General features: G+C 52.3%; 1 protein-coding gene across 3 annotated transcripts in view; it reads right to left on the minus strand.

Annotated features, from left to right (window-relative positions):
- Nucleotides 1-27,577, minus strand: part of FOXN3 (forkhead box N3) — a 166,570-nt gene that overhangs the window by 29,302 nt on the left and 109,691 nt on the right. For all 3 annotated transcript variants that reach the window (XM_063948622.1, XM_063948621.1, XM_063948623.1), the window contains exon 4: nucleotides 17,928-17,992. In XM_063948622.1, the coding sequence (XP_063804692.1) occupies nucleotides 17,928-17,992 (65 nt within the window). The remainder of the gene's footprint in view (nucleotides 1-17,927; nucleotides 17,993-27,577) is intronic.

The following is a 27,577-nucleotide window of genomic DNA, read 5'->3' on the forward strand; positions in this document are numbered from 1 at the left end:
CACATACCGCCCCAACCCCTCTCATACACATACCGCCCCAACCCCTCTCATACACATACCGCCCCAACCCCTCTCATACACATACCGCCCCAACTCCTCTCATACACATACCGCCCCAACTCCTCTCATACACATACCGCCCCAACTCCTCTCATACACATACCGCCCCAACTCCTCTCATACACATACCGCCCCAACTCCTCTCATACACATACCGCCCCAACCCCTGTCATACACATACCGCCCCAACTCCTGTCATACACATACCGCCCCAACCCCTCTCATACACATACCGCCCCAACCCCTGTCATACACATACCGCCCCAACCCCTCTCATACACATACCGCCCCAACCCCTCTCATACACATACCGCCCCAACCCCTCTCATACACATACCGCCCCAACCCCCCTCATACACATACCGCCCCAACCCCTCTCATACACATACCGCCCCAACTCCTCTCATACACATACCGCCCCAACTCCCCTCATACACATACCGCCCCAACTCCTCTCATACACATACCGCCCCAACTCCTCTCATACACATACCGCCCCAACCCGTCATACACATACCGCCCCAACCCCTCTCATACACATACCGCCCCAACTCCTCTCATACACATACCGCCCCAACTCCTCTCATACACATACCGCCCCAACCCCTGTCATACACATACCGCCCCAACCCCTGTCATACACATACCGCCCCAACCCCTCTCATACACATACCGCCCCAACCCCTCTCATACACATACCGCCCCAACCCCTCTCATACACATACCGCCCCAACCCCTGTCATACACATACCGCCCCAACCCCTGTCATACACATACCGCCCCAACCCCTCTCATACACATACCGCCCCAACCCCTCTCATACACATACCGCCCCAACTCTCCTCATACACATACCGCCCCAACCCCTGTCATACACATACCGCCCCAACCCCTGTCATACACATACCGCCCCAACTCCTCTCATACACATACCGCCCCAACTCCTCTCATACACATACCGCCCCAACCCCTCTCATACACATACCGCCCCAACTCCTCTCATACACATACCGCCCCAACTCCTCATACACATACCGCCCCAACCCCTGTCATACACATACCGCCCCAACCCCTGTCATACACATACCGCCCCAACCCCTGTCATACACATACCGCCCCAACCCCTCTCATACACATACCGCCCCAACTCCTCTCATACACATACCGCCCCAACTCCTCTCATACACATACCGCCCCAACTCCTCTCATACACATACCGCCCCAACTCCTCTCATACACATACCGCCCCAACTCCTCTCATACACATACCGCCCCAACTCCTCTCATACACATACCGCCCCAACCCCTGTCATACACATACCGCCCCAACTCCTGTCATACACATACCGCCCCAACCCCTCTCATACACATACCGCCCCAACCCCTGTCATACACATACCGCCCCAACCCCTCTCATACACATACCGCCCCAACCCCTCTCATACACATACCGCCCCAACCCCCCTCATACACATACCGCCCCAACCCCTCTCATACACATACCGCCCCAACCCCTCTCATACACATACCGCCCCAACCCCTCTCATACACATACCGCCCCAACTCCTCTCATACACATACCACCCCAACCCCTGTCATACACATACCGCCCCAACTCCTCTCATACACATACCGCCCCAACTCCTCTCATACACATACCGCCCCAACCCCTCTCATACACATACCGCCCCAACCCCTCTCATACACATACCGCCCCAACTCCTCTCATACACATACCGCCCCAACCCCTCTCATACACATACCGCCCCAACCCCCCTCATACACATACCGCCCCAACCCCCCTCATACACATACCGCCCCAACTCCTGTCATACACATACCGCCCCAACTCCTCTCATACACATACCGCCCCAACCCCTCTCATACACATACCGCCCCAACCCCTCTCATACACATACCGCCCCAACTCCTCTCATACACATACCGCCCCAACTCCTCTCATACACATACCGCCCCAACCCCTCTCATACACATACCGCCCCAACTCCTCTCATACACATACCGCCCCAACCCCTCTCATACACATACCGCCCCAACTCCTCTCATACACATACCGCCCCAACTCCTCTCATACACATACCGCCCCAACCCCTCTCATACACATACCGCCCCAACCCCCCTCATACACATACCGCCCCAACCCCTCTCATACACATACCGCCCCAACTCCTGTCATACACATACCGCCCCAACTCCTCTCATACACATACCGCCCCAACCCCTGTCATACACATACCGCCCCAACTCCCCTCGTACACATAACGCCCCAACTCCCCTCGTACACATAACGCCCCAACCCCTCTCGTACACATACCGCCCCAACCCCTCTCGTACACATACCGCCCCAACCCCTCTCGTACACATACCGCCCCAACTCCTCTCGTACACATACCGCCCCAACTCCTCTCGTACACATACCGCCCCAACTCCTCTCGTACACATACCGCCACAACCCCTCTCATATACATACCACCAACTCCTCTCATACACATACCGCCCCAACCCCTCTCATACACATACCGCCCCAACCCCCCTCATACACACACCGCCCCAACCCCTCTCATACACACACCGCCTCAACTCCTCTCATACACACACCGCCCCAACTCCCCTCATACACACACCGCCCCAACCCCTCTCATACACACACCGCCCCAACTCCCCTCATACACACACCGCCCCAACTCCCCTCATACACACACCGCCCCAACCCCTCTCATACACATACCGCCCCAACTCCCGTACACATACCGCCCCAACCCCTCTCATACACATACCGCCCCAACCCCTCTCATACACATACCGCCCCAACTCCTCTCATACACATACCGCCCCAACCCCTCTCATACCGCCCCAACCCCTCTCATACCGCCCCAACTCCTCTCATACCGCCCCAACTCCTCTCATACACATACCGCCCCAACTCCTCTCATACACATACCGCCCCAACTCCTCTCATACACATACCGCCCCAACTCCTCTCATACACATACCGCCCCAACTCCTCTCATACACATACCGCCCCAACTCCTCTCATACACATACCGCCCCAACTCCTCTCATACACATACCGCCCCAACTCCTCTCATACACATACCGCCCCAACTCCTCTCATACACATACCGCCCCAACTCCTCTCATACACATACCGCCCCAACCCCTCTCATACACATACCGCCCCAACCCCTCTCATACACATACCGCCCCAACCCCTCTCATACACATACCGCCCCAACCCCTCTCATACACATACCGCACCAACCCCTCTCATACACATACCGCCCCAACTCCTCTCATACACATACCGCCCCAACTCCCGCCCCAACTCCTCTCGTACACATACCGCCCCAACTCCTCTCGTACACATACCGCCCCAACTCCTCTCGTACACATACCGCCCCAACTCCTCTCGTACACATACCGCCCCAACCCCTCTCGTACACATACCGCCCCAACCCCTCTCGTACACATACCGCCCCAACCCCTCTCATACACATACCGCCCCAACTCCTCTCATACACATACCGCCCCAACCCCTCTCATACACATACCGCCCCAACCCCTCTCATACACATACCGCCCCAACCCCTCTCATACACATACCGCCCCAACCCCTCTCATACACATACCGCCCCAACCCCTCTCATACACATACCGCCCCAACCCCTCTCATACACATACCGCCCCAACCCCTCTCATACACATACCGCCCCAACTCCTCTCATACACATACCGCCCCAACCCCCCACATACACATACCGCCCCAACTCCTCTCATACACATACCGCCCCAACCCCTCTCATACACATACCGCCCCAACTCCTCTCATACACATACCGCCCCAACCCCCAACATACACATACCGCCCCAACTCCTCTCATACACATACCGCCCCAACTCCTCTCATACACATACCGCCCCAACTCCTCTCATACACATACCGCCCCAACTCCTCTCATACACATACCGCCCCAACCCCCAACATACACATACCGCCCCAACTCCTCTCATACACATACCGCCCCAACTCCTCTCATACACATACCGCCCCAACTCCTCTCATACACATACCGCCCCAACTCCTCTCATACACATACCGCCCCAACTCCTCTCATACACATACCGCCCCAACTCCTCTCATACACATACCGCCCCAACTCCTCTCATACACATACCGCCCCAACCCCCCTCATACACATACCGCCCCAACTCCTCTCATACACATACCGCCCCAACCCCTCTCATACACATACCGCCCCAACTCCTCTCATACACATACCGCCCCAACCCCTCTCATACGCATACCGCCCCAACCCCTCTCATACGCATACCGCCCCAACCCCTCTCATACACATACCGCCCCAACCCCTCCATACACATACCGCCCCAACCCCCCTCATACACATACCGCCCCAACTCCTCTCATACACATACAGTCACAAATGTATACGCAATTCTTGAAACAAATATTTTTTTCCAGAAACCTGCTGCACATTCCACACAGACACAAGAAAAGTACACGTCTGCACGTCACAGAAAAGGCTCGTCCAGTCACCAGCAAGCCCCGTGGTGCCAGGACAGGTACCCTATCACAGCACCGGTATATCCGTTAGCATGCACATCCCTCCACGTGAAAGACATACAGAGCAGGGTGCGTCCTGTTACACAGGCAGACCGCACACTGACACAAGTAACAATACATGCCTCTAACGTGCATACATGTGGAGCGTAAGTGACGTTAGTGCAGGTGCACGCACACCCCCTTCCCCCCAGTATCCCACTCCCGAGCAAGATCATGCGTCGTCCCCAGCTGGATGTTACAGAGGATAACCTCCAGCTAGCAATAGAGGTCCAGAGGCGAATGCTGCAGGAAGCGTGAGGGAGCCAGACCGGAAGATGCAAACCAGTCAATGATTAGCGTGCCGCAGCCTCCTGAGGTTACCCGGTCTGGTGATGGCTCAGCAGCACGGCTGATCGCTCTCCTCAGTGCTGCGCACCCAGACTGCCATTTTGTTTTCTTTTTAACAGCAAGACAAAAGTTTATTAGCTGGCAGCTATACTGGCCCACAGAGCTCACAATTTATTCTGTGTACCTATGTAGGATACAATATTGGCCCACAGAGCTTACAGTTTACTCTGGCCACCTATGTAAGATACAGATCGCACAGTGAAACTGACAGTAATACCCAGGTCCTTATATCTGCTACTACAGTAAGTGAATACTTTATGTGAAGAGTAACAATTCTCATTAGGAAAGGTGCTTGGATGAAGACAAGGAGACGGCTGGGGCTCTATGTGGCTCTGACCGCTGCTCATAGTGATCCGTCTCACTGGGCACTGTGTCTGCAATTTCCATTGTGCCAATTCCCAGCTAAGGCATCTTCCTTTCCATCACTTCCTTCCTTCCAGAGGCAGCTGTTTCCACAGCAACCTGTAACATGGAGGGGAGGCAGGAAATGCCAAGGGGCTGCATGGGTTCCATCCAACCATCCCCACAGCAACCTGCAACATGGGAGCCAGTGACATCACTGAGAGCACAACCTATCCAGTCACTAGGAGTCAGTGACATCACTGAGAGCGCAGCCTATCCAGTCACTAGGAGCCAGTGACATCACTGAGAGTGCAGCCTATACAGTCACTAGGAGCCAGTGACATCACAGAGTGTGGCCTATCCAGTCACTAGGGGCCAGTGACATCACTGAGCATGCAGCCTATCCAGTCACTAGGAGCCAGTGACATCACTGAGAGTGCAGTCTATCCGGTCACTAGGAGCCAATGACATCACTGAGAGCGCAGCCTATCCAGTCACTAGGAGCCATTGACATCACTGAGAGTGCAGCCTATCCAGTCACTAGGAGCCAGTGACATCACTGAGAGCGCAGCCTATCCAGTCACTAGGAGCCAATGACATCACTGAGAGCGCAGCCTATACAGTCACTAGGAGCCAGTGACATCACTGAGATTGCAGCCTATCCAGTCACTAGGAGCCAGTGACATCACTGAGAGCGCAGCCTATACAGTCACTAGGAGCCAGTGACATCACAGAGTGTGGCCTATCCAGTCACTAGGGGCCAGTGACATCACTGAGCATGCAGCCTATCCAGTCACTAGGAGCCAGTGACATCACTGAGAGTGCAGCCTATCCAGTCACTAGGAGCCAGTGACATCACTGAGAGTGCAGTCTATCCGGTCACTAGGAGCCAGTGACATCACTGAGAGTGCAGTCTATCCGGTCACTAGGAGCCAGCGACATCACTGAGAGCGCAGCCTATACAGTCACTAGGAGCCAGCGACATCACTGAGAGTGCAGCCAATCCAGTCACTAGGAGCCAGTGACATCACAGAGTGCAGCCTATACATTGTCTATTTAACTAGCAAAGTAGCCAAAGTATCACTCACTAATTGTTACAAAAACATTATGAAAGGTTTGTTAGTCTATTATTGCCTCTATAACATATAGTGACAGAGGTGTATGCAGAGATCCTCCCGCTGAAGGATTACATTTGGCCTGCAGGCGGGGACAGCTCTGAGAGGGGGCATAGGACGCGTTATAGGCGCAGGAACATACTGATTCCCCAGCTGCAGTTTCGGATCTGGAGTGGAGCGAGGAATGAGGTTTCCAGGCTTGCTGCATTAAATCTGATTTCTGCCGGGTCACTGGACTCACAGACAATAGGTACAGTGGCTCTGCACAAAAGGTGAACACGCAAAGTGTACGTACTCTCTCACAATCTGCTCAGCCAGCCTGGGACAATGTAACAACAGCGCGGCCTCCGCTCTATCCTTGGTACGCAGCGGAACACTGATCGCTTGTGACAAGAGGCATTTGTACTAGCGGCTCTGTGAAAGCAGTACAGTATCCTATTGTGTGTGGGAGATGAGAGATGGAGGGGCCCGTCATTGTCAGCTGCCAAGCAAAATGCTCAAAATATATGCCCTCTTTTCTCCGCACATAGAAGCAACATTAGAGCCATGCCAGGACGCCATAAGGTGGCGGCAGGAGGACCCCTCCTGAAATGTTTCCTATTCAGGATGTCTCCTCATCCATGGCGTGTAGCTGCAGGCTGCTCTGTGGCCAGCAATATGGAAAGAGCTTTCAGCATTAATGGGGCTTTTTTGCAGCACAAAGCCTGTGGGTCAGGTCCCATAATGCATATTCCTTGGCCCCCGATTGTACTGTGAACATTGGCTTGGTAACCTGTGCCTCTCTGGTTGTGGAACTACAAGGCCATGACACCCCATCAGCCTATGAATAATAGGTTAAAGCCAATACCTATGGATTCCCATATGCGTCGGAGGCACAGGTACGCATCTGTCAGACGGCTAAATAGGTGCGCCATGGGTGCGTAGACGGATCATGCATGCAGAGGTTCTGCTATCTCAGACAGACACTGTGGCGGGTGCAGATCCGCACGGACGCAGGCTCCTCTCACAGACGGACGAGTAGGGCGCTGCGGCTTGTGACCCTGAATGCATCTGGGGCTCCACAGCGGCTCTAGACCCCGACTCACACCCATAACCTGCGACTTTCCCACGCCCTCTAATAACGGTTGTGGCGTGCTCCCAGGGATCAGCGCGGCTCCGTATCATGTATGAAAGGAAAGATGATGTTTCCATAACAAAATAAATATAAAACCTCCAGAAAACAGATTTCTATTTTCTACATGTCCGGATAAGCTGTTGAAATGTTTGGGGAGCCGGGCAGGGCTGCAGTTTGCAGGGCAGGAGGCCGCTACAGAACACACGGTAAGAGAGCAGCCGCCACTAATGTACTTATAATTCTATTTGCGATTCCCCAGCGACCATCTCCGCGGGGACGTGTCTCACTCCCAGCACTCACCCGGTTAACTGGGAGTTTAATCAATAGAGCAGCAGGCAGCGGAATTACACTCTCTGTATCATGTGTAGGAACTGTCAGGAAGAATACAACAGGATAGCCTCTGACAGGCCGTCATACCTCCTATAAATAGATGCATCTTCAAGGTCAGCACTGCACAATTTGTTGGGTAAATAGCAGCAGATTCGGATTTACCCGCACAGGTTGCACAAAAGCCGAAACGTGCGTCAGCCTGAGCCGGGAACCATTGTTACATTGTGCACAAACACTACCAATGTGAAAGTGATGTACTGCGCGCAGAGCCGATGGCGCCCGGTAACAAGTGGAGAGATAGGAGGGGGCACACTAAGGATTAGTGGTGTAGCTGAGTGCAGAGAGAATGCAGCCCTCTCCTGGCTGGCCTAGTGCATCAGACTGACCTCTCCACTCTCCACAGGCTTGTGCTAGAAGTGTGTCATTCAGCCTGGGCCTGGCGGACAGAGTGCCAGGGACTCTGACGTCTACTTCCAGCAGCACTGGGAGGAAACGGGAAACCAGTTTGGCTTCTTTCATGTCCCAGCATGAGAAACCTGCATGAAGGAATGCTTGCAATGAACAGAGCACAGAACCCAGCACTGGCCTCCCTTAGCCCAGGGGAGACAGGAGAGGCTGAATCACTGGCACCATCGCTGAGGCCTCATGGAAGTCCCTGCAGCCTGCTGAACGGACAGGCCCAGTAACTGTGTAGCACAGTCCGGCACTGGATGTAACAATAAGGCTCGCACAACTGCAGTAAACGAAATGACACAGACACAAATGTAACAAATCCAGTGTAAACATTTGTGTGTTTGTATCTCTGTTCACAAGTGAAAGGTTGTTTATTTCCTTAGAACATATTTCATGATGCGTCCACTAGGGGGCGCCACCAGCCGTTATGGGAAACCTTCATTCCAGACAGAAGATGCAGGATAACAGCTCATATTACCAAATGCAGATATGCCAGAAAGCCGCCTCTGCACACAGGGGCACAGTGCTGTCCTAGGGGAAACATAAGCAGCTTGCTGTGGCCGGGTCCCAGTCCCATTGCCAGCAATGAAAGGGTTAACAGTGAAGTCAGTTTTAAAAAGGACCAATCATCACTAGGAGACAAAATTTAAATGCCTGTCCCACGCCAGACAATGTTTGATTTCATTATTACATGTGTGCGCCAAAACAACGGAAGCGCCTGATGGCGGCATGGTGCAGGGAGAGCCGCTGCAGCGATATAAACTCGATATGAGGCTGTGAGTAATGGTTCCAGGTGCCAGTGTAGGAGCCGGGCAGAAGGGGTTCCAGGTGCCAGTGTAGGAGCCGGGGAGAAGCGGTTCCAGGTGCCAGTGTAGGAGCCGGGGAGAAGGGGTTCCAGGTGCCAGTGTAGGAGCCGGGCAGAAGGGGTTCCAGGTGCCAGTGTAGGAGCCGGGGAGAAGCGGTTCCAGGTGCCAGTGTAGGAGCCGGGGAGAAGGGGTTCCAGGTGCCAGTGTAGGAGCCGGGGAGAAGCGGTTCCAGGTGCCAGTGTAGGAGCCGGGGAGAAGGGGTTCCAGGTGCCAGTGCAGGAGCCGGGGAGAAGCGGTTCCAGGTGCCAGTGCAGGAGCCGGGGAGAAGCGGTTCCAAGTGCCAGTGTAGGAGCCGGGGAGAAGCGGTTCCAAGTGCCAGTGTAGGAGCCGGGGAGAAGCGGTTCCAGGTGCCAGTGTAGGAGCCGGGGAGAAGCGGTTCCAAGTGCCAGTGCAGGAGCCGGGGAGAAGCGGTTCCAGGTGCCAGTGCAGGAGCCGGGGAGAAGCGGTTCCAAGTGCCAGTGTAGGAGCCGGGGAGAAGCGGTTCCAAGTGCCAGTGTAGGAGCCGGGGAGAAGCGGTTCCAGGTGCCAGTGTAGGAGCCGGGGAGAAGCGGTTCCAGGTGCCAGAGTAGGAGCCGGTGAGAAGGGGTTCCAGGTGCCAGAGTAGGAGCCGGGGAGAAGGGGTTCCAGGTGCCAGTGTAGGAGCCGGGGAGAAGGGGTTCCAGGTGCCAGTGTAGGAGCCGGGGAGAAGCGGTTCCAGGTGCCAGTGTAGGAGCCGGGGAGAAGGGGTTCCAGGTGCCAGTGTAGGAGCCGGGGAGAAGGGGTTCCAGGTGCCAGTGTAGGAGCCGGGGAGAAGGGGTTCCAGGTGCCAGTGTAGGAGCCGGGGAGAAGGGGTTCCAGGTGCCAGTGTAGGAGCCGGGGAGAAGGGGTTCCAGGTGCCAGTGTAGGAGCCGGGGAGAAGGGGTTCCAGGTGCCAGTGTAGGAGCCTGGGAGAAGGGATTCCAGGTGCCAGTGTAGGAGCCTGGCAGAAGGGGTTCCAGGTGCTGGTGTAGGTACTGGGAGGAGCGGTTTAAAGGTGCCGGTGTAGGAGCCTGGGGGGTAAAGGGAATCCAGGTGCCGATATAGCAGCCTGAGAGAAGCTGTTCCAGATGCCAGTGTAGGAGCCCGGGAGAAGCAGTTCCAGGTGCCAGTGTAGTAGCCGAGGGGGGGAGGAAGGGATTACAGGTGCTGGTGTAGGAGCCTGGGAGAAGCGGTTCCAGATGCCAGTGTAGAAGCCCGGGAGAAGCGGTTCTAGATGCCAGTGTAGGAGCCGGGGAGAAGGGGTTCCAGATGCCAGTGTAGGAGCCGGGGAGAAGGGGTTCCAGATGCCAGTGTAGGAGCCCGGGAGAAGCGGTTCCAGATGCCAGTGTAGGAGCCCGGGAGAAGCGGTTCCAGATGCCAGTGTAGGAGCCTGGGAGAAGCAGTTCCAGGTGCCAGTGTAGGAGCCGGGGGTGAGGGATTCCAGGTGCCAGTGTAGGAGCCTGGGAGAAGCAGTTCCAGGTGCCAGTGTAGGAGCCGGAGGTGAGGGATTCCAGGTGACGGTGTAGGAGACTGGTGGTGAAAGCACGTTACTGGCACCATCCACTGGGAGGAGCCATAAACAGACGGTTGCTGACGATAAGAGGGAATCTCTAGAGCCCTGACCGGTTGGAATTTACAATGACCACATCTGCAATGATGTCTTACCATAACCTTATCGCCAGGAATCTGATTACCACAGGCTGTGTGTAGAATAGAAATGAATAAGTAATCCTCACACAGTAAAAGCTTACACAGAAGAACTCTGCCAGGAATTGTACCCTCACCACCACAAGAGGAGCACATACACGCCACCAAGGCCACGTGCGCCACAGACATGGCTCTCAGGGTGGCTGCCAGGGAGAAATGATAAATGCATTGGATTTTAGGCAGTGCGGCCTGGATAACAGCTGTGAGATCATTACTTTTAAATAAGTAAATTAAAAACACAAGCAGGAACGTTTAATCCCAGTGATAACTGGCAAGGGTTCTGGCTCCGTGTCAAATATTTCAGGACAGAGAAAACAGAGCCTGAAATTCACTGGCACGGGCCGGGCCTCACCGCCAGCCGCTGGCCGCGCTATTGTTCACTACACAAACAGTGAGAGCACCTTTGGTAACACACTGGCAGATGGAAGTGTTTTGTGTTGCCGACTCAGTCGTCCTGGGCTAGAACACAAACAGCTTCTGGGCACTCTCCTGACCCGCCGACTCAGGAAAGCAGCAGAGGGGCAGAGACCCCGAGGGCCTCTTCCAGTGTGCTGGTAAGGAGCCCACTCCATTAATTAGGCACACTGATTAGGTGCACCGGCCCGTTCTGAGCAGTGTGAAAAGAACAACAACATCTAATGAATCACACAGCGACCCGCTAACACCCCAAACCCCCCCTACTGGGGTCACACAGCCTAAAGAAGTTCTCATTTTTACATTTTTTGACTGCAGTAAAAAAAAATATTTTTGGAATTAAAACCGGTATTGAAGATTACACATGTATACTCATTCACAGCGCTGCAATGGCAGTACATAGGAGCACGCCTGCACCGGCCTCGTGGTACTAGAATGCGGCATGCTCTGCTTCCTTCATGGTGGATTTTATTTACACAAGAAAAATGCCCGGAAACGCTAAAAGTGCGCAACAAAAAAAGCATTAAAAAAGTTAATCAAAATATTTTTTTAATGCATTTTAGAAAATGAAAACTCCACAAACAACAAACCTGAAATGTCTCCTTTCCAGCAGATTTATTAAATGTCATAAGTATGTTCAATCTCCAGGTACAGTATACAGCCTCCAAGAGCTGACCACTACCGCCATATACAGCCTCCAAGAGCTGACCACTACCGCCATATACAGTCTCCAAGATCTGACCACTATGTCCATGTACAGTATACAGCCACCAAGATCTGACCACTATGTCCATGTACAGTATACAGCCACCAAGATCTGACCACTATGTCCATGTACAGTATACAGCCACCAAGATCTGACCACCATGTCCATGTACAGTATACAGCCACCAAGATCTGACCACTATGTCCATGTACAGTATACAGCCACCAAGATCTGACCACTATGTCCATGTACAGTATACAGCCACCAAGATCTGACCACTATGTCCATGTACAGTATACAGCCACCAAGATCTGACCACTATGTCCATGTACAGTATACAGCCACCAAGATCTGACCACTATGTCCATGTACAGTATACAGCCACCAAGATCTAACCACTATGTCCATGTACAGTATACAGCCACCAAGATCTGACCACCATGTCCATGTACAGTATACAGCCACCAAGATCTGACCACTATGTCCATGTACAGTATACAGCCACCAAGATCTGACCACCATGTCCATGTACAGTATACAGCCACCAAGATCTGACCACTATGTCCATGTACAGTATACAGCCACCAAGATCTGACCACCATATCCATGTACAGTATACAGCCACCAAGATCTGACCACTATGTCCATGTACAGTATACAGCCACCAAGATCTGACCACTATGTCCATGTACAGTATACAGCCACCAAGATCTGACCACTATGTCCATGTACAGTATACAGCCACCAAGATCTGACCACTATGTCCATGTACAGTATACAGCCACCAAGATCTGACCACTATGTCCATGTACAGTATACAGCCACCAAGATCTGACCACCATGTCCATGTACAGTATACAGCCACCAAGATCTGACCACTATGTCCATGTACAGTATACAGCCACCAAGATCTGACCAATATGTCCATGTACAGTATACAGCCACCAAAATCTGACCACCATGTCCATGTACAGTATACAGCCACCAAGATCTGACCACTATGTCCATGTACAGTATACAGCCACCAAGATCTGACCACTATGTCCATGTACAGTATACAGCCTCCACTAACAGTCCCAGGACAGCCTATAGCCTCACACACGCATGATCCGATGTATTAGTCCGATGATTTGAGTGACCTGTATATAAAGGTCGGTCGGTCTCTGGGGGCGCACACTGTGTATTGGGGATAACAGGCTCTTCCAGCAAACAGGCCCCTGTAGCCAATAAAGAGTCACTATTATCTGTATAAGTCACGGTATCAGTAGGTGATCTTTATGGTAGGTATCAGCCATATCTCTCCCATGTACAGCATAGAAAGGATTCCACACTCCCATGTCTTACGTCTTAGATACACTTTCCTGAGTACACTGCCCATTCTTTAAGTATTCAATTTCTGGAGATAAGACAAAGGCCTGCAATGGCCGCATAGAAACCATAGAGCTGCTTTATGCCGTATCCAAGGGGAACATAAACAACTCTTCCAGATAAGGTAAAGCCCCTGCTGAGACATTTATATGGAGGCACATGAAGTATAGTTACAGGAAAGATTAGCCCCCCTTACTTGCTAACTGTACACACATCTAGTTCATGATACGTAAAGCACTATGTTGTGGTAGGAAGGGGTTAAGGGCCGTCACAATGGGTTGCTATGGCCGTACTCTGCAGGCATCAGATTGCAGATAATAACTTGTATACACACCTAGCATTTAACCAACAGCATGCGCTTCACCCTGTAATTTCCAGCCACACCTAGGGGCTGCTATGGCAACCAAACTGCGCCACTAAACCGTCGCCTGTTTAGTTAGGAGGTGGTTGCAGGACGGTTTGTACTTCAGCTCTTTCCAAGTCTGATCACAAAGGGACTGCGAGGGGGGTTTAATCTCTGCTCTTTGTTCTACGCGGCGGAGACGTTGCTGCGGACGGGACAGTCTCAGAGGCGCAGCGTTTTCTAATGGGTGTTTATAATGGGGGGGATTGGGGAGCACTGGTTCACCAATGTGTGAGCGGTTACCACAAATGTAATGTACAACATCACCGCTGCCTATGATCACTATAAAAAGACCCCACAAAGGGTTTATACAGCACGCCGTTATACACACTGCTCAGAACAGAGGGGGCATTTATTATCAGATCCGGCGACCATTTATTCTCTGTACCATTCATTATAGAGCGTCAACTTGCTGTAAGATATTGAGGACAATGCACGTTTATGCAGAAAAGGAGATTTCAGTGATTGACTTTAATTTGGCAATTGGGGTTCAAAACACTCTACTCAAACTTCTAGGCGCAGGTATAAGAAAGCCAACTACAACACTCTGGTGAGGTAGGAATCACACGCGGTGAACCCCGGCCTCATCGCGGCCAGAAAAGCGTGAAAAATAGACACTTCACGTCAGTAATACACACTTCCGATTGGATCGTTAAAAAATATATAATATATACAACAACAATAATATACATACATAAATCTCTCGATATAGTTCTCTCATATATACACATATATATATATATATATATATATATATATATATATACACACACACACACACACATACATACATACATATATATATATATATATATATATATACACACACACACACATACATATACACACAAACTCTAGCGTTTCTGAAGTATATTTTACATTGTATACACTGTGTACAAACACATTTTGTGATCAATTTGTTCAGTTTTCCTTCAGGGATTAACGCTTGGAGCTACTAAGTTTTGAGCAAGCCACGTAAAGCTGCCCATGGGAGAAACAGCTGGTCCTGAGAGTTGCCCCTGCTGGTTGATCGTCTCATACCCCTTTCACATCGCAAAAATAACCCGGTATAGACCCGGCATATTGCCAGGCCGACACGGGTCAGTGTGCGGTGTGAAAGGGCCATGGTGGAATTCCCCCGGTAATTCAACCTAGGTTATAAGAAGGGTTAAACACACGGTCAGTGGCAGCGTAAACGGGTTCCTGGGTCAAGGCGACCCGGGACCCGTTTAACTACATAGGGAGAGGCGGCGCGGAGATGAGCTCATCTCTCAGCACCACCTCAGTCTCCGCTGCCGGCTCCGAGCCCCGCTGCTATGGCAACCGACCAAGCACACTGACGGGTCGGGAGCCAGCGTTTAGTCTCAATGCCGGATCCTACCTGGGAAGGACCCGGTGCATGTATTCCAGCATCCATTATGTGCCCTTCTCTAGGTTTAGGTCACGTTGTTGTTCTCTCTTTTCTGTCAGAGCTGTGGTTATCGGAAACACTTTCCTTGTGTATTATGTACTGATATACATGGCAGTAAGGATGATTCTGAGATGTGAAAGGGGTAACAGTGACGCAGACGCTTATAGGAACTGCATACATACCTCAGTTTCTTTCTAGAACACTAAAGGTGTACAATAGTGAAAACGCCGTCCAACTTAGGTGGTCATTCCGAGTTGATCGTAGCGGTGCTAAATGTAGCACAGCTATGATCATCTTCCCTGACATGCGGGGGGACACCCAGCACAGGGCTAGTCCACCCCGTATGTCAGTGCCGCCACCCCCCCCCCCATCCCCCTGCAGAAGTGCAAAGGCATCGCCCAGCGGCAATGCCTTTGCACTTCAAGAGTAGCTCCCAACCAGCGCAGCTTTAGCGTGCTGGCCGGGAGCTACTCATCACTCCCCGGCCCGCAGCAGCTGCGTGTGACGTCACGCAGCCGCTGCGGGCACCCCCCCCCCCCCTTCAATCCGGCCCGCGCCCACGAAACGGCGGGCAAACGCCGCCGTTCCACACCCCTCCCCCCTTTGTCAATCAGGCAGAGGCGATCGCAGCCCTGCTACAGCCTTGTGCCAGCGCATGCACAGTAGGGACCCGTTCGCTCGGCTGCGATAAAAAACAGCAAGCGAACGGGTCAGACTGACCCCCTTAATCCCAGTTTTTGTGCAATGCCAGAACGAGATAAAAACTCCCAAAATTGGATTTTTCAAATCCATGGTTCAGAAACACTTCCTATAAGTATATTTCTATTTTTGCTATGTACAAACACAACCCTTACAGTCTTATTGTATGTATGTATGTATGTATGTATGTATGTATGTATGTATGTATATATATATATATATATATATACACACACACATACATATACACACACATACATATACACACACACACACACACACACACACACACACACACACACACACACACACACACACACAGTACCAGCAGTCTCCGCCAATTACACAGCTTACTACAATACAAGGCTTCCAATCGAATGAAATAACGGACTTGTTATAAGGCCGCTGAGCCTAATGGAGAGGTCATCTGTAACATCCACACGTGACCGGGAACAATAAGACCTGGACATGAGGGGCAATGTCTACAACCTTGCTATAGTACCTCTCTCTGTCCTACAGTCGCTCCATCTGGGTCTCAGCCATGTCCTGAGTCGGTCACAGACAGAGATATAACACCAATAGGAACATAGATCTATGTGATATACAGAGAGTTCTGCCCTGCTCCTGGCTGTTACCTGTAGAGGGGATGGCTGCCTGCGTTCCTATCCTCTCACCACGCGCTAATATCTGGCTGCAGGAGGACCATCTGTAATATGTGACTGTCACTGGAGCACAGCTAGTGCCTCTTCCCTATCCGCTCCGACAGCAGGACGAGCACCGCACAGTGGGTTCATTCAGATCTGATCGCAGCAGCAAATTTGTTAGTTAACGGGCAAAACCATGTGCAGTGTAGAGCAGGCAGATGTAACATGTGCAGAGAGAGTTAGATTTCGGTGGGTTATATTGTTTCTCTGCAGGGTAAATACTGGCTGCTTTATTGTTACACTGCAATTTAGATTTCAGTTTGAACACACCCCACCCAAATCTAACTCTCTCTGCACATGTTACACCTGCCCCACCTTGCACTGCACATGGGGGGTAATTCCAAGTTGATCGCAGCAGGATTTTTGATAGCAATTGGGCAAACCCATGTGCACTGCAGGGGAGGCAGATATAACATGTGCAGAGAGAGTTAGATTTGGGTGGGGTGTGTTCAATCTGCAATCTAATTTGCAGTGTAAAAATAAAGCAGCCAGTATTTACCCTGCACAGAAATAAAATAACCCACCCAAATCTAACTCTTTCTGCACATGTTATATCTGCCTCCCCTACAGTGCACATGGGTTTGCCCAATTGCTATCAAAAATCCTGCTGCGATCAACTTGGAATTACCCCCCATGTGCAGTGCAAGGTGTGGCAGGTGTAACATGTGCAGAGAGAGTCAGATTTGGGTGGGGTGTGTTCAAACTGAAATCTAAATTGCAGTGTAAAAATAAAGCAGCCAGTATTTACCCTGCACAGAAATAAAATAACCCACCCAAATCTAACTCTCTCTGCACATGTTATATCTGCCTCCCCTGCAGTGCACATGGTTTTGCCCAATTGCTATCAAAAATCCTGCTGCGATCAACTTGGAATTACCCCCATGGTTTTGCCCAACTGCTAACAAATCTGCTGCTGCGATCAGGTCTGAATTAGGCCACATGTCCTTTATTACACAATCCTGGTATATTCATCATGTCTGAAGACCTGGCACAGCCCTGATCTGTGCATTCAAAGACACCACATAGTTGCCAGGCGGTGGCCGGACAGAGCCATTCAGGTGATAATATACGGAGCACATCTGTTACGTCTGTCTGAGGGTGGAAGGGGTCAGAGGTGACAGTTTGGGGAAAGCAGAGAATAGAGACTGGAGTACAAATAAATCAGCCAATAAGACAGCTGTGGGCCCCTGGCTCTGATTGGCCACACTAACCGGGGGCCGACTAAGCACAGGGGCGCCAGGAACCTACCTTGCAGCAAAGCTCCATTCTTCTTGAAAAAGCTGCTTCCAGGCCACAGGGGTGGAACTGATGTGCTGTAGACAGAGAGAAACAATGTATCAGCAGATGGCACAACATATCACATACAGGAATGTATACACCACACATAAGCTGAGTACTAAGCAGGCATACATTACACTGTGCGCCACACAGACTGGAAACCACCTTCATCGTCTGACCCTCCCGACCGCCGACTCCAACCCCCTCCCCCACCATATACATCGTTAGTGTATGTGATCAGGATGGGGTACACTGCTCTCCACTGTCTGGTTATCAAACCTGTCTAACCCTCCCGACCGCCGAACCCCCCTCCATATACAGCGTTATTGTATGTAATCAGGATGGGGTACACTGCTCTTCATCGTCTGACCCTCCCGACCGCCGATCCCCCCTCCATATACAGCGTTAGTGTATGAAATCAGGATGGGGTACACTGCTCTCCATCGTCTGACCCTCCGGACCGCCAATCCCCCCCTCCATAAACAGCGTTAGTGTATGTGCTCAGGATGGGGTACACTGCTCTCCATTGTCTGGTTATCAAACCTGTCTGACCCTCCGGACCACCGATCCCCCCCTCCATATACAGCGTTAGTGTATGTGCTCAGGATGGGGTACACTGCTCTCCATTGTCTGGTTATCAAACCTGTCTAACCCTCCCGACCGCCGATCCCCCCCTCCATATACAGCGTTAGTGTATGTAATCAGGATGGGGTACACTGCTCTCCATCGTCTGACCCTCCCGACCGCCGATCCCCCCTCCATATACAGCGTTATTGTATGTAATCAGGATAGGGTACACTGCTCTTCATCGTCTGACCCTCCCGACCGCCGATCCCCCCTCCATATACATCGTTCGTGTATGTGATCAGGATGGGGTACACTGCTCTCCATTGTCTGGTTATCAAACCTGTCTGACCCTCCCGACCGCCGATCCCCCCTCCATATACAGCGTTATTGTATATAATCAGGATGGGGTACACTGCTCTTCATCGTCTGACCCTCCCGACCGCCGATCCCCCCTCCATATACAGCGTTATTGTATGTAATCAGGATGGGGTACACTGGTCTTCATCGTCTGACCCTCCGAACCGCCGATCCCCCCCCTCCATATACAGCGTTATTGTATGTAATCAGGATGGGGTACACTGCTCTCCATTGCCTGGTTATCAAACCTGTCTAACCCTCCCGACCGCAGATCCCCCCTCCATATACAGCGTTAGTGTATGTGATCAGGATGGGGTACACTGCTCTCCATTGTCTGGTTATCAAACCTGTCTAACCCTCCCGACCGCCGAACCCCCCTCCATATACAGCGTTATTGTATGTAATCAGGATGGGGTACACTGCTCTTCATCGTCTGACCCTCCGGATCGCCGATCCCCCCCTCCATAAACAGCGTTAGTGTATGTGCTCAGGATGGGGTACACTGCTCTCCATTGTCTGGTTATCAAACCTGTCTGACCCCCCGGACCACCGATCCCCCCCTCCATATACAGCGTTAGTGTATGTGCTCAGGATGGGGTACACTGCTCTCCATTGTCTGGTTATCAAACCTGTCTAACCCTCCCGACCGCCGATCCCCCCCTCCATATACAGCGTTAGTGTATGTGATCAGGATGGGGTACACTGCTCTCCATTGTCTGGTTATCAAACCTGTCTAACCCTCCCGACCGCCGATCCCCCCATATACATCGTTATTGTATGTAATCAGGATGGGGTACACTGCTCTTCATCGTCTGACCCTCCCGACCGCCGATCCCCCCCTCCATATACATCGTTAGTGTATGTGCTCAGGATGGGGTACACTGCTCTCCATTGTCTGGTTATCAAACCTGTCTAACCCTCCCGACCGCCGATCCCCCCCTCCATATACAGCGTTATTGTATGTAATCAGGATGGGGTACACTGCTCTCCATCGTCTGACCCTCCCGACCGCCGATCCCCCCCTCCATATACAGCGTTCGTGTATGTGATCAGGATGGGGTACACTGCGCTCCATTGTCTGGTTATCAAACCTGTCTAACCCTCCCGACCGCCGATCCCCCCCCTCCATATACATCGTTATTGTATGTAATCAGGATGGGGTACACTGCTCTTCATCGTCTGACCCTCCCGACCGCCGATCCCCCCCTCCAAATACAGCATTAGTGTATGTGATCAGGATGGGGTACACTGCTCTTCATCGTCTGACCCTCCCGACCGCCGATCCCCCCCTCCATATACAGCATTAGTGTATGTGATCAGGATGGGGTACACTGCTCTTCATCGTCTGACCCTCTCGACCGCCGATCCCCCCCTCCATATTCATCGTTAGTGTATGTGCTCAGGATGGGGTACACTGCTCTCCATTGTCTGGTTATCAAACCTGTCTAACCCTCCCGACCGCCGATCCCCCCTTCATATACAGCGTTATTGTATGTAATCAGGATGGGGTACACTGCTCTCCATCGTCTGGTTATCAAACATGTCTAACCCTCCCGACCGCCGATCCCCCCCTCCATATACAGCGTTAGTGTATGTGCTCAGGATGGGGTACACTGCTCTCCATCGTCTGACCCTCCCGACCGCCGATCCCCCCCTCCATATACAGCGTTAGTGTATGTGATCAGGATGGGGTACACTGCGCTCCATTGTCTGGTTATCAAACCTGTCTAACCCTCCCGACCGCCGATCCCCCCCTCCATATACATCGTTATTGTATGTAATCAGGATGGGGTACACTGCTCTTCATCGTCTGACCCTCCCGACCGCCGATCCCCCCTCCATATACAGCGTTAGTGTATGAAATCAGGATGGGGTACACTGCTCTCCATCGTCTGACCCTCCGGACCGCCAATCCCCCCCTCCATAAACAGCGTTAGTGTATGTGCTCAGGATGGGGTACACTGCTCTCCATTGTCTGGTTATCAAACCTGTCTGACCCTCCGGACCACCGATCCCCCCCTCCATATACAGCGTTAGTGTATGTGCTCAGGATGGGGTACACTGCTCTCCATTGTCTGGTTATCAAACCTGTCTAACCCTCCCGACCGCCAATCCCCCCCTCCATATACAGCGTTAGTGTATGTGATCAGGATGGGGTACACTGCTCTCCATCGTCTGACCCTCCCGACCGCCGATCCCCCCTCCATATACAGCGTTATTGTATGTAATCAGGATAGGGTACACTGCTCTTCATCGTCTGACCCTCCCGACCGCCGATCCCCCCTCCATATACAGCGTTATTGTATGTAATCAGGATAGGGTACACTGCTCTTCATCGTCTGACCCTCCCGACCGCCGATCCCCCCTCCATATACAGCGTTATTGTATGTAATCAGGATAGGGTACACTGCTCTTCATCGTCTGACCCTCCCGACCGCCGATCCCCCCTCCATATACATCGTTCGTGTATGTGATCAGGATGGGGTACACTGCTCTCCATTGTCTGGTTATCAAACCTGTCTGACCCTCCCGACCGCCGATCCCCCCTCCATATACAGCGTTATTGTATATAATCAGGATCGGGTACACTGCTCTTCATCGTCTGACCCTCCCGACCGCCGATCCCCCCTCCATATACAGCGTTATTGTATGTAATCAGGATGGGGTACACTGGTCTTCATCGTCTGACCCTCCGAACCGCCGATCCCCCCCTCCATATACAGCGTTATTGTATGTAATCAGGATGGGGTACACTGCTCTCCATTGCCTGGTTATCAAACCTGTCTAACCCTCCCGACCGCAGATCCCCCCTCCATATACAGCGTTAGTGTATGTGATCAGGATGGGGTACACTGCTCTCCATTGTCTGGTTATCAAACCTGTCTAACCCTCCCGACCGCCGAACCCCCCCCATATACAGCGTTATTGTATGTAATCAGGATGGGGTACACTGCTCTTCATCGTCTGACCCTCCGGATCGCCGATCCCCCCCTCCATAAACAGCGTTAGTGTATGTGCTCAGGATGGGGTACACTGCTCTCCATTGTCTGGTTATCAAACCTGTCTGACCCTCCGGACCACCGATCCCCCCCTCCATATACAGCGTTAGTGTATGTGCTCAGGATGGGGTACACTGCTCTCCATTGTCTGGTTATCAAACCTGTCTAACCCTCCCGACCGCCGATCCCCCCCTCCATATACAGCGTTAGTGTATGTGCTCAGGATGGGGTACACTGCTCTCCATCGTCTGACCCTCCCGACCGCCGATCCCCCCCCTCCATATACAGCGTTAGTGTATGTGATCAGGATGGGGTACACTGCTCTCCATTGTCTGGTTATCAAACCTGTCTAACCCTCCCGACCGCCGATCCCCCCATATACATCGTTATTGTATGTAATCAGGATGGGGTACACTGCTCTTCATCGTCTGACCCTCCCGACCGCCGATCCCCCCCTCCATATACATCGTTAGTGTATGTGCTCAGGATGGGGTACACTGCTCTCCATTGTCTGGTTATCAAACCTGTCTAACCCTCCCGACCGCCGATCCCCCCCTCCATATACAGCGTTATTGTATGTAATCAGGATGGGGTACACTGCCCTCCATCGTCTGACCCTCCCGACCGCCGATCCCCCCCTCCATATACAGCGTTCGTGTATGTGATCAGGATGGGGTACACTGCGCTCCATTGTCTGGTTATCAAACCTGTCTAACCCTCCCGACCGCCGATCCCCCCCTCCATATACATCGTTATTGTATGTAATCAGGATGGGGTACACTGCTCTTCATCGTCTGACCCTCCCGACCGCCGATCCCCCCCTCCAAATACAGCATTAGTGTATGTGATCAGGATGGGGTACACTGCTCTTCATCGTCTGACCCTCCCGACCGCCGATCCCCCCCTCCATATACAGCATTAGTGTATGTTATCAGGATGGGGTACACTGCTCTTCATCGTCTGACCCTCCCGACCGCCGATCCCCCCCTCCATATTCATCGTTAGTGTATGTGCTCAGGATGGGGTACACTGCTCTCCATTGTCTGGTTATCAAACCTGTCTAACCCTCCCGACCGCCGATCCCCCCTTCATATACAGCGTTATTGTATGTAATCAGGATGGGGTACACTGCTCTCCATCGTCTGGTTATCAAACCTGTCTAACCCTCCCGACCGCCGATCCCCCCCCTCCATATACAGCGTTAGTGTATGTGCTCAGGATGGGGTACACTGCTCTCCATCGTCTGACCCTCCCGACCGCCGATCCCCCCCTCCATATACAGCGTTAGTGTATGTGATCAGGATGGGGTACACTGCGCTCCATTGTCTGGTTATCAAACCTGTCTGACCCTCCCGACTGCTGACTCTCTCCCCCCCCCATATACAGCGTTAGTGTATGTGCTCAGGATGGGGTACACTGCTCTCCATCGTCTGACCCTCCCGACCACCGATCCCCCCCATATACATCGTTATTGTATGTGCTCAGGATGGGGTACACTGCTCTCCATCGTCTGACCCTCCCGACCACCGATCCCCCCCATATACATCGTTATTGTATGTGCTCAGGATGGGGTACACTGCTCTCCATCGTCTGACCCACCCGACCGCCGATCCCCCCCCCATTTACATCGTTATTGTATGTAATCAGGATGGGGTACACTGCTCTCATATAATGAGGTGCTAGTCCTACATCAGGAACACTATGGGGACATTCCTAAGGACACTTCGTATTTAGAGTATATAGACATATCTTATTATGCTGTAATATTTGTTTCTAAACATTGTGTTTTCATTGTATAGGATATACAGTTCCATATAATAACACACCAATGACATAACACGGCTTGCAGATGAGACGTGCACAACAAACGTGCAGCACGCACCAAGGAGTCACGCGGACCCTTAGCTCCTTCACACTTCAGGGGAATTAAGGAGCAATTTGTGGCCGGCAAACCATTCACACAAGAGCCCTTCACATCTCTGCTGCTCATTCATCTCATCTTCCCAGCACACACAACATACGCCGTCTAAACCCCTTTGCCAGGCCCTGACACCCTCACAGCTCATTCTCAGGAGAAAGACGGTGATGAATGGAGAGACACCTCATAGTACACACAGTGTTACTGGGCAGTAAGAGTTCCTAGTAACTTACTGATGACATCTATTAACTAGGAATATAGGTGACAAGATGTATCCATCCATTCCCTCACACAGCACTTGTGTGCTGTAACCATGTCCAGCCTACTAATTCACTGTGTATTAGTGACATCATAGAGGCCTAATGTCTCAGTGATGTCACTGGCTCCTAGTGACTGGATAGGCCGCGCTCTCAGTGATGTCACTGGCTCCTAGTGACTGGATAGGCCGCGCTCTCAGTGATGTCACTGGCTCCTAGTGACTGGATAGGCCGCACTCTCAGCGATGTCACTGGCTCCTAGTGACTGGATAGGCTGCACTCTCAGTGATGTCACTGGATCCTAGTGACTGGATAAGCTGCACTCTCAGTGATGTCACTGGCTCCTAGTGACTGGATAGGCCGCGCTCTCAGTGATGTCACTGGCTCCTAGTGACTGGATAGGCTGCGCTCTCAGTGATGTCACTGGCTCCTAGTGACTGGATAGGCTGCGCTCTCAGTGATGTCACTGGCTCCTAGTGATTGGATAGGCCGCGCTCTCAGCGATGTCACTGGCTCCTAGTGACTGGATAGGCCGCGCTCTCAGCGATGTCACTGGCTGCTAGTGACTGGATAGGCCGCGCTCTCAGTGATGTCACTGGCTCCTAGTGACTGGATAGGCCGCGCTCTCAGTGATGTCACTGGCTCCTAGTGACTGGATAGGCCGCGCTCTCAGTGATGTCACTGGCTCCTAGTGACTGGATAGGCTGCGCTCTCAGTGATGTCACTGGCTCCTAGTGACTGGATAGGCTGCGCTCTCAGTGATGTCACTGGCTCCTAGTGACTGGATAGGCTGCACTCTCAGTGATGTCACTGGTTCCTAGTGACTGGATAAGCTGCACTCTCAGTGATCTCACTGGCTCCTAGTGACTGCATAGGCTGCACTCTCAGTGATGTCACTGGTTCCTAGTGACTGGATAGGCTGCGCTCTCAGTGATGTCACTGGCTCCTAGTGACTGGATAGGCTGCGCTCTCAGTGATGTCACTGGCTCCTAGTGACTGGATAGGCTGCGCTCTCAGTGATGTCACTGGCTCCTAGTGACTGGATAAGCTGCGCTCTCAGTGATGTCACTGGCTCCTAGTGACTGGATAAGCTGCGCTCTCAGTGATGTCACTGACTCCTAGTGACTGGATAGGCTGCACTCTCAGTGATGTCACTGGCTCCTAGTGACTGGATAGGCTGTACTCTCAGTGAGGTCACTGGCTCCTAGTGACTGGATAGGCTGTACTCTCAGTGAGGTCACTGGCTCCTAGTGACTGGATAGGCTGCACTCTCAGTGATGTCACTGGCTCCTAGTGACTGGATAGGCTGCGCTCTCAGTGATGTCACTGGCTCCTAGTGACTGGATAGGCTGCACTCTCAGTGAGGTCACTGACTACTAGTGACTGGATAGGCTGCACTCTCAGTGATGTCACTGGCTCTTAGTGACTGGATAGGCTGCACTCTCAGTGATGTCACTGGATCCTAGTGACTGGATAAGCTGCACTCTCAGTGATGTCACTGGCTCCTAGTGACTGGATAGGCCGCGCTCTCCGTGATGTCACTGGCTCCTAGTGACTGGATAGGCTGCGCTCTCAGTGATGTCACTGGCTCCTAGTGACTGGATAGGCCGCGCTCTCAGTGATGTCACTGGCTCCTAGTGACTGGATAGGCCGCACTCTCAGTGATGTCACTGGCTCCTAGTGACTGGATAGGCCGCGCTCTCAGTGATGTCACTGGCTCCTAGTGACTGGATAGGCTGCACTCTCAGTGATGTCACTGGCTCCTAGTGACTGGATAGGCTGCGCTCTCAGTGATGTCACTGGCTCCTAGTGACTGTATAGGCTGCGCTCTCAGTGAGGTCATTGACTACTAGTGACTGGATAGGCTGCACTCTCAGTGATGTCACTGCTCCTAGTGACTGGATAGGCTGTACTCTCAGTGATGTCACTGGCTCCTAGTGACTGGATAGGCTGCGCTCTCAGTGATGTCACTGGCTCCTAGTGACTGGATAGGCTGCGCTCTCAGTGATGTCACTGGCTCCTAGTGACTGGATAGGCTGCGCACTCAGTGATGTCACTGGTTCCTAGTGACTGGATAAGCTGCACTCTCAGTGATCTCACTGGCTCCTAGTGACTGCATAGGCTGCACTCTCAGTGATGTCACTGGTTCCTAGTGACTGGATAGGCTGCGCTCTCAGTGATGTCACTGGCTCCTAGTGACTGGATAGGCTGCGCTCTCAGTGATGTCACTGGCTCCTAGTGACTGGATAGGCTGCGCTCTCAGTGATGTCACTGGCTCCTAGTGACTGGATAAGCTGCGCTCTCAGTGATGTCACTGGCTCCTAGTGACTGGATAAGCTGCGCTCTCAGTGATGTCACTGACTCCTAGTGACTGGATAGGCTGCACTCTCAGTGATGTCACTGGCTCCTAGTGACTGGATAGGCTGTACTCTCAGTGAGGTCACTGGCTCCTAGTGACTGGATAGGCTGTACTCTCAGTGAGGTCACTGGCTCCTAGTGACTGGATAGGCTGCACTCTCAGTGATGTCACTGGCTCCTAGTGACTGGATAGGCTGCGCTCTCAGTGATGTCACTGGCTCCTAGTGACTGGATAGGCTGCACTCTCAGTGAGGTCACTGACTACTAGTGACTGGATAGGCTGCACTCTCAGTGATGTCACTGGCTCTTAGTGACTGGATAGGCTGCACTCTCAGTGATGTCACTGGCTCCTAGTGACTGGATAAGCTGCACTCTCAGTGATGTCACTGGCTCCTAGTGACTGGATAGGCCGCGCTCTCCGTGATGTCACTGGCTCCTAGTGACTGGATAGGCTGCGCTCTCAGTGATGTCACTGGCTCCTAGTGACTGGATAGGCTGCGCTCTCAGAGATGTCACTGGCTCCTAGTGATTGGATAGGCCGCGCTCTCAGCGATGTCACTGGCTCCTAGTGACTGGATAGGCTGCGCTCTCAGTGATGTCACTGGCTCCTAGTGACTGGATAGGCCGCGCTCTCAGTGATGTCACTGGCTCCTAGTGACTGGATAGGCCGCGCTCTCAGTGATGTCACTGGCTCCTAGTGACTGGATAGGCCGCACTCTCAGTGATGTCACTGGCTCCTAGTGACTGGATAAGCTGCACTCTCAGTGATGTCACTGGCTCCTAGTGACTGGATAGGCCGCGCTCTCATCGATGTCACTGGCTCCTAGTGACTGCATAGGCTGCACTCTCAGTGATGTCACTGGTTCCTAGTGACTGGATAGGCTGCGCTCTCAGTGATGTCACTGGGTCCTAGTGACTGGATAGGCTGCGCTCTCAGTGATGTCACTGGCTCCTAGTGACTAGATAGGCTGCGCTCTCAGTGATGTCACTGGCTCCTAGTGACTGGATAAGCTGCGCTCTCAGTGATGTCACTGGCTCCTAGTGACTGGATAGGCCGCACTCTCAGTGAGGTCACTGGCTCCTAGTGACTGGATAGGCTGCACTCTCAGTGATGTCACTGGCTCCTAGTGACTGGATAGGCTGCACTCAGTGATGTCACTGGCT

The sequence above is a fragment of the Pseudophryne corroboree genome, chromosome 12, assembly GCF_028390025.1.
Source record: "Pseudophryne corroboree isolate aPseCor3 chromosome 12, aPseCor3.hap2, whole genome shotgun sequence".
Taxonomy (NCBI): Eukaryota; Metazoa; Chordata; class Amphibia; order Anura; family Myobatrachidae; genus Pseudophryne; species Pseudophryne corroboree.